Below are 8,764 nucleotides of genomic sequence, written 5' to 3'. Positions count from 1 at the left end.
AAATTTTGTTCCTGGTAGCATTCAATTTACTTGACACGCTTGCTCTTTATATGACTGATTTTCACATATTATAGTGAATATCTGTGATCCAAGTTATTTTTCAATAGAAAATAAAAATAAAAAAATATGAAAATCCATAATAGACTACATACAAGTCAGCTATTCACTTGCACCTGGCAGAGCAGCGGTCATCATTACGTTTAATTTTCCCCCCACCACTTACAACCAGCCTGTACCATACATGTTACTATCATGTAGAGCAAATTGTTCTTTCTGCTAGCCTGCAGGCTGACACTCCATTGCCCCAGTTAGAATGTGTTCTCACCCTGTAAACACCAGCTGGTGATGGTGAGTGTTGGTGGTGATGGTGAGTGTTGGTGGTGACGGTGAGTGTTGGTGGTGAGTGTTGGTGGTGACGGTGAGTGTTGGTGGGGTAAAGTGACTCGTGTGGTCTCTTCGGACTATGTTGGTACAGTGAGTTATGCTATAACGCGTGTTTTGACAACGCGAATTGGCTCTAACGCGATTTATGAGTAGAGGAATGATATTTGTATAACACGAACGCTTGTTTGCTGTAACGCGATTTTTGCTCACTATTTCTCCAATTTTGTGGTATTAACTGTGAATATGGTAAAGAGGAATATCTCCAAGAAGCGTTCTGGTGATCGCATTCCCGGTGATGATCGCAAAAGAAAGGCTATAACCCTTGAAGAGAAGCTCGATGTTATCAACCTCAAAATCACCCTTCTTCCACATCAAGTTATATTCGTATTTTTTCAAGGTAAAGTGTTACATTTACTGTATGATTTCATCATTAGATATGAATGTAACATTTATTTAGACTGTGCTATCCTTTGTGTTAGGCGAACTACTAAATTTTTTTCGATTTCGAGAAGTAATCTGCACCTAACCCTATTTTCTCCATTAGCCCTGTTATTTCTATTACGCGAATTTCTATAACACGATGTTTTACAAGAACACAACTATCGCGTTATAGCAGAACTGACTGTATATAATGGACCAAGTTGGTTATTAAATTCCAGATCCGAATATAACGGACTTACGGCTTCAACAGACTGGCCTTCCTCTCAATTAGTATGTTATATCAGGGGTTTACTATATGGTCATTTATGAATAAAACCAAAATATATTATAATTCTCTAAATAAAAATATATTTCATTGAAAGACCACTAGAAAAGCTATTATTATTATCAACTTTATACAATAAAATAAAACATGTTTGTTCTTTCTGTGAAAGAGAGAAACACTCTGACCTCATAAATAACTCTCATTTTTGTCACCTAACCCAATCTATGCTCTTTGGCTCCATAAATTTCTCCCTAAATTTATACAGTATTTTCTCAATTTAACGAACTAATTCAAGCCACCCATGTTCGTTAAATCAAAATTTCCGCTAAAACGAGCTTTCCGCCGCTCAGTCTGAGTCCTGCCGCCACTGTGTGTGTTGTTCACTGCTACTTCTTGGTCAACTAAGTATACACTGGAGCACCTTAGCTTTCATCTTTTATTCAAGACATCTTCAGAGGCAACTGAATTTACAGGGATGGAATGTCAGGTCACTCTTTCTTGGGTGGGGGATTAGTGGTTCTCATGACCTGAAGATGTCTTGAATAAATACAAAGCTTAAGTATTTTGGGGGAGTTTGTAATAAGTATAAATGAACAAAGTTGTATCCCTTCAATATTACGTTACATAAAATTTTACAATAAGGAGCGAGAAAGCAGTCACACGGATGGCTGGAGATGGTGGGAGGCGAACCTTTTGGAGGGGAGAGGGTCATGGGGTCACTTTTCTTCCCTCCTTCCTCACTCAACCATGGTTATTGTGATAGGGAGATGAATTTCATACCATAATGATCCTTAATAAATTCTCTACAAGATGTTTCCAATATGATATCCTTAAATGACAAGCCGAATAATACGGTAAAAATAAGTATTTTACTGTATATGAAGGGTACTGGTATTAAATAGCTCAAATTATTACAGTAACATATATTTACTAATTAATAAATAACAAATAAACAATATTTTGCCCAGTAAGAATGACAGACTCAAACAACCTCTTTAGAGGTGAGCAGTCAGTTTCTACTAGTCTCTGTACAGAACTAAAAGAATTTATCTGAAATAATCTGTATCATTTAATACCATAATATCCTGACCACTGGGGCTAGTTATATAGACTTTTCCCTGTGAAAAAGCCATAATTTTGAGCAACATATTACTGTAACCATTTTGTACTCAAAAGTACCAAGCTAAAGAACTAAAAAGTTATTTCATTTGCAAACTATGAGATGTTTACACTGAAATTAATTGCTATCTTGCAAGGATTCCAGTAATGCAAGTTATATTCTGCTAAGTTAAATCTGAGACATTTTACAAGAGAAAAACTTTAAGCCCAAAATCAGCTTCATTCCATTAATTGTTATCACCCAGTGCTATCTGCCTTCCCTGCTGGCTGGGAGGAGGTGGAAGGGGGGGGGGGTGTTGACAGCCAGGACGGGTGTGTAATTATCAGTTGATAAATGTCATCGGCTTGTGTTAGCAGAACATAATTTGCTTTGTTGGAATTCTTGTAAGATTGTGATTAATTTGAGTATACATTTCCCATACTTTGCACTAGACATAAAATTTTTAGTAATTAACCTCATACATTTGAGTACAGGTTTTGATAATTTATGCGTTGTGGCTGCAGTTGCAAGCTTTGTGGCACCACTAGTGTACAATGTGTCTCCATATGCCCTGGTTTATTTACTGATCAGTTGTCTAAGTGCAAAAATATCCAGATCGAGCCATCATGTATCAATTAATTCTAAAATAAAAATTATAAAGTCAAATGTTATAAGACAATAGTTTAGTAGTGCTGTTAATGTGTGTGCTGTGTAAGTGTCTTGGCATATCACCTCACTCTTACCACCCACACACCAACCATGTGCATTTACTGTATCATCTATCTGAGGTGTCTCCATAGGTGTGAGTGTATTAACGGAATTAATCTCCATTGAGTGAACTAGTTCCAAAATCGAGAGAAAATAAAAAAATAAAACCTTCCGCTAAATCGAGAATTTGTTATATCGGATTCTGTTAAATCGAGAGTATACTGTATAAGTCATATCTGGTCAAGAACAACATGACAAACTTGAAAATCTGCAAATACATAGAGAATTGTCTGGCTTGAAATACAGTACTGTACATATATTTATCACAAGTAAAATACACCAGAGAAATCAAATTAATACATTAAAGTTGAAATAGTTAATCAAGAAACATATTTACAAGACAAGTCATTAGTTGTTGACGTTGATGACTTGACTTTTAATTGACAATAACAAAAAACTTTTGAGCACTGCCTTTAGTTAAACAATATTAAATAAGAGCAAAAAGGATATTCCCAAGTAATTTATTGATGTAAATACAAACTGTAGTGACTGGCCTGACTAAAACTTCTTTGACATTAAACAACTAATGCATTATCATAAAAACCAAGTCAGCATAAGACAAAAGGCCGGCAAAGATGTTATGCCGCTTTTTCTAGGAAGAGGCTTGGGGGAAAGGAAGAGCAGGTGATACTGACTACAGTACCTACAGTTAATACTGTTTGTATGTAAACATCTAAAACAAAAACAAGGCACTCAGATCTTACAATAGATTAGTCTTCTTCCTCAAGGATCTGAAAAGAAAAACCAAACAGTTAGCCCTAAACATCACGAGTCTTTAATGTATGTTCATATTTATTTGCCATTTCTTCCTTAACCAGTTAAAATATACCTCTACCGAACTTATTTATAAATTTGTGCATTCAAAAGCTGTTTAGGAAACCAGATGTAAGGTAAAAAAAAAAAAGATAATAAGTAACGTCAACAATGAATGATAAACATTGAGCTACATGATCACAGATATGTGTGATCACCATGGCACAAAGCTTGGGACTGTAGTGCACCGGGTGGCCACCTGGTGAGCACGGGTAGACCACAGCTGACAAGTACAGCGAGAGATGCCTTTCATATTCTGCGTGTCAGCAATTTTGGGTTGACAGCCATCATTCATGTAATTTTGTTTTTTCATAAATAGAAAGGTGGTCTTAACACTTTACCTATCAATTAATACAAATTGAACACAAAAATAGCAGCTAGCATGGGAACAAACACCTTCCACAATGGCAGCAGAATATGATCTAAGCTATCCAAGCACCTAGGCCACCCACACACCTGTCCAGAAATTTAAATGTTTTGACTTCAGTTTCGTTCAGATTGTTGGACTAGATTAGAATTTTTACTGAACAGGACCAAAGGGGACAAAGTTCAGTAACCTGGAATATTCAGATACAGTACAGGGGGATCTCGTTATACGAGCATTCTTCATACGAGAATTCGATGATACGAGGTTAAGGAATTTGCATCTTATATTCACTATACGAGCGATATTGTTTGATGATACGAGAAGCGAGTACAGTGACCACTGGGGTTAGTTATACAACAGATTTTTTCATGAGAAAAAGACATAATTTTGAGCAACATTATTACTGTACGTACTCATTTTGTACTCAAATGTACTAGACTAAAGGACTAAAAAAATTTTCTCTTGTGCAAACTATGTGATGTTTATACACAAATTATTCGCTATCTTGCAAGGATTCCAGAAATACAAGTTATATTCTGCTAAGTTTAGTCAGTGACATTTTATAAGATACAAACTTAAAGCGTAAAACCACCTTCAACCTGGCTGGGAGGATGGGGGAGGGGGTGAGGTGTTGATAGCTGGGCGGCGAGATTACCGAGCGCGTATTTAACTGTCACATAGAGGGAGTTTAAGTTATTCACTTATAAAATGTCACTGAACTGACTTGGCACAATATAACTTACATTGTTAGAATTCTTGTAAGACAGTGATTAATTTGAGTACAAATATCCATAGTTTGCACTAGACATAAAAAAAATTGTATTTAACTTAGTACATTTGAGTCCAGTACAGGTTTGCCCTTAGGACAATTATTTCTTTTACCTTTTTCATACTATGTATTGAGGAAGGTGTGTGCCTGTAAATGAGTAAAAATAAATGAAGAAAGTTACATATATCTACCTAAAAATAAGAGTTGAAAACAACCATAACACCTCATAGCTTGGCCCAGTAGCTTGCCTTGTGGTTGCTGTGACGAGTCTAATTTGGCTACAGTGTTGCTCAGTTTACCCAGCCCAGTTGGCAGAACAAGCAGTGACATGGTCTGTGACGTCTCTCGTGATGTAGATGTGCAGAGACGTGTTTATGAGCCACTCAGCCAGGCTGCGCACCCTTCCCCTACCGTCCTCCCCCCAGCCACCCTCTCCTTTCCCGCAGTGTTTGAATCTGCTATCCCAGTTTGTCCGCTCGTACTGAATCACATTTATTTACTGTCATCGCTATACTCGGTGCTTGGGAACACATCCCTATTTAACCCATGTATTATTCCCTCCATTATACGAGCAGACTCCAAGGAACGAATCTACTCGTATCATCGAGATTTACTGTAGTTGGAATTTGGATAAAAGGAATTGCACTGTAAATCAGTAAAGTCTATGACATTGGATTTACTTTAAAAATGAAGCAGTTTTGTATACAGTGGTCTGACATGAATGGGGGAGGTTGTTGGGTGTTACTAGGTCAGTAACAGGAACCAAATTTTACCAGGGAGTGATGTGTAAGGGGTTTATGCTCCAGTTCAATGATTGTTGGTACAGTGTTGTTTAGTGTTGGGTTTGTTCTCTGTATATGAAGCAGGTGTTGCTCGTGGGTAGCTCATAGTGCGGGGTGTATGGCTGGTCACTTGGCTCCCTTCCTCTGACCAAGTTGGTCGCCTGCTACCTGTGAGTATTCCATATTTATTATCGTTTGTGGTTTATGGTGTTATTTGTGTCTTAAGAGTGCCATGTGTAATATGTTTGTTTATTATTATTTATTTACAACTTAATGTGTATAAATCTTGCAAATGTACAGTCTCCTTGACTTACGACAATATGGACATATGATGGCCATGGTCGTATAAAATATTTTTCACGTTACGTATTTTCGAGCCCCGACGTTAGTGATCGCGCTGTGTGCTGACAAAATTTTCGTTTGTAATTCCCTTTAAAATGGCTGGCAAACGTAAAAGTGAGAGTTCTCGTGGTGCTGAGAAGAAAAAGAGACACCCATTTTAGAATTTCTATGTATTATTTTCGCCTTTTCGGGACGGAACCTCGTCGTTAGTCGAGGAGAGACTGTAATGGCATGTTGACCGTTACTCCCAAATTAATAGGACAATATTGTAAAAGTACTGTAGTGTTGCAGCTCTTGTTATTCATGGTCACGTTGGTGTGAGCAGCTGCACTCCTAGCCCTGTATGTCAGCACGCCAGCTAAGACTCTGTCAACCCTAGCCTCTGTGCTGTTCCTCCCGGGTCCATTCTCAAGTACCTGTACCTGTGCCGGTTAGGAGGATATTTGCTCTCCGGTGCCATTTTTGTGGGGAAGACCCTTATTTACCACCTGTTCCATGTTGATATATTTGACCCCACGCTTCATGTCTAATGTCTACACTCCCGACATCTCTTCTGACTGACAGTCCGGCACTCCCATAACTACATACTGTACAGTATGTTCATGTGTAAATACTTGTAAATAGAAATATCTTGTTACAAATATCCTTCAGTGTGTTCAATATCTTTGGTGAAAGTGAGTGTTCCATCTGACAGTAATCTTGAAAAGAACCAGAGGGCGTTAACATTTAAACCCTCGACATGATAAATATTAATTCTGGTGCCTTAGATACTCTGTGGGGCAATGTATAGTAACTTATACCCAAAATATTGGGGTGCTACAGCACCCTCCCTTCCCACGTCCGCATCCCTGTACTGGGTGGACTGAGAGGGGGAGGACGGTGCAGCACACATGAAAGAACTGCTGACTAATCTCGGAGTGTGTGAGGGAGATGCACATCTGCCAACAGTCAGCCCAGAAAATCCCAACAGCCTCGGGGATAGCTGAATTTCAATCACGAATCTTGAATAAAGGGTCACTAATAATTTTTCCTGAATAAGTGAATTTACAAATATTGGGAGATAAGTGTACAGTAAATCAAAAGGCAGAAGCAAACTTCCAATGCCCTGTACCTACCTCCCCAGCATTCATAACCCATACCACCTACCTTTCTTATGTTACTTAACAATTGTTCTGCTTCAAACAATATTTTGTAAACAATCTAGATAAAAAAAATGCAGGTAAAACCATTAAGGAAAAGCCAAATGAAAGTTTAACACTACCGCCATTTGCAAAGACACCGGCTGCTTGACCTCATCACTTGTCACTGCAATGCAGCCCAGCTGGAACGCTGCCTCTTCCGACTCCCTAGCAATGCCACCTCACCACAATCTTTCCCCTCCCCCACTCAGCTTGTTAAATCTCCTAAGTTGGCAATAAAAAATATATTAATGGTTGCCCCTCATGTATGAGGATGACCGGACCTAGGCATGAATTTGTTTAAAGTGTAGAAGCTGTCGCCTACACAACAACCACACCCTAAGTTAACGAGTTGCACGACCCCAATGTCAAGGAATAGTCTGAGAAGATCGGACAACTCACCAACTGCACTGGCTAACCATTACACAGGAACATGATCCACAAATCGACTAACATCCGGGTCCCAAATAACTGCCGGGCAAATAGAGGAAAATGGCATAAAATCTAAACATGGACCAACAACCAGGTAATCCAAGAGAATATTTCTGTACCAAGTATATACATCCTAACAAAAGTAAGCTCAGGAGACATTATTTGGGGTGCAAGTAAGTGTAATTATGTACAGTAAAACTGTATACTAATAATACAGTAGATTATTACAGGTTTATTGTGCAGTCAATCAGAAAATGTATAACTTTTACACTGAATTTCTCTGGGAAAATATAGATTCAAAAACAATGACATTGAAGATGAAACAATGACTAATTTTCAGGTTTTGAATCATCTCCATTATTTTTGTGAATGATTTACAGAGCATAATGCATTCATGTACTCAAATAATCATTGAAATATTTGGATGCATATTAACACTAGAAAATGTTGTATACATAGGCAACAATTTAATGAAAAACCAAACAGTAATGTACTAACCAGATACAGTTATGTGGACAGTGTGTTAGGCGATGCTGCAGAAATGTAAGAGATTAGTAGATGGAGCTTCTCCCCTGTGAATCAACATTATCATCACATTTCTAGGCACTGGAGTAGGTCTTGGTCTGAAGGAGGAGTCCAGTGTTGATTGACGTATTCTTCTCAATCTACAGCTCCTTGCAGCAGCTGCTGGCATCCTCAATCAATCTCTCTACTTTGAGGATGTGGTCATGCCTGGAGCTATTTTCGGTTAAGATATCCAGTCAGTCCATGGTTAAAACTACGTAAGACTTTAGACACCTGTTGTGTAGTCAGCTAATGTGGGGTTGTTGGACCTTCTACTCTCTCCTCCTCTCTTGCCACCATTATTAAAACTTCATTGCCGAGTTCCCTTCCATGTGACTCGAGCAACTCAACAACGTCAGCTTTTTCGATTTCCTCACAGCCAACAACATTCACCAAAGGTACACTCTCTTGCTGAATGATTTGCAGATTGTCAGTCAAATGTAATTTGGCTAGATATTCTTCCAAACACCATTCATAGTCGACTGTTTCATTTTAGCCCAGGAACTAACAATGTTGTCAACTTCGTACAGGTGCCAGAATTCCTAGGTTGTTGGTTCACC

The 8,764-nt window shown here is 38.4% G+C and overlaps 1 protein-coding gene across 1 annotated transcript in view; it reads right to left on the bottom strand.

Annotated features, from left to right (window-relative positions):
* Nucleotides 1-889: 889 nt before the first annotated feature.
* Nucleotides 890-8,764, bottom strand: part of LOC121860220 — a 37,071-nt gene continuing 29,196 nt past the window's right edge. The window contains exon 10 of the mRNA XM_042357304.1: nt 890-3,688. Within this exon, the coding sequence (XP_042213238.1) occupies nt 3,668-3,688 (21 nt within the window). The 3' untranslated portion in view covers nt 890-3,667. The remainder of the gene's footprint in view (nt 3,689-8,764) is intronic.

This window comes from Homarus americanus, unplaced genomic scaffold, assembly GCF_018991925.1.
Source record: "Homarus americanus isolate GMGI-L3 unplaced genomic scaffold, GMGI_Hamer_2.0 scaffold21914, whole genome shotgun sequence".
Classification (NCBI taxonomy): Eukaryota; Metazoa; Arthropoda; class Malacostraca; order Decapoda; family Nephropidae; genus Homarus; species Homarus americanus.
Note: the sequence above shows the minus strand (reverse complement) of the source record. Positions and strands in the feature narration are given on the sequence as shown.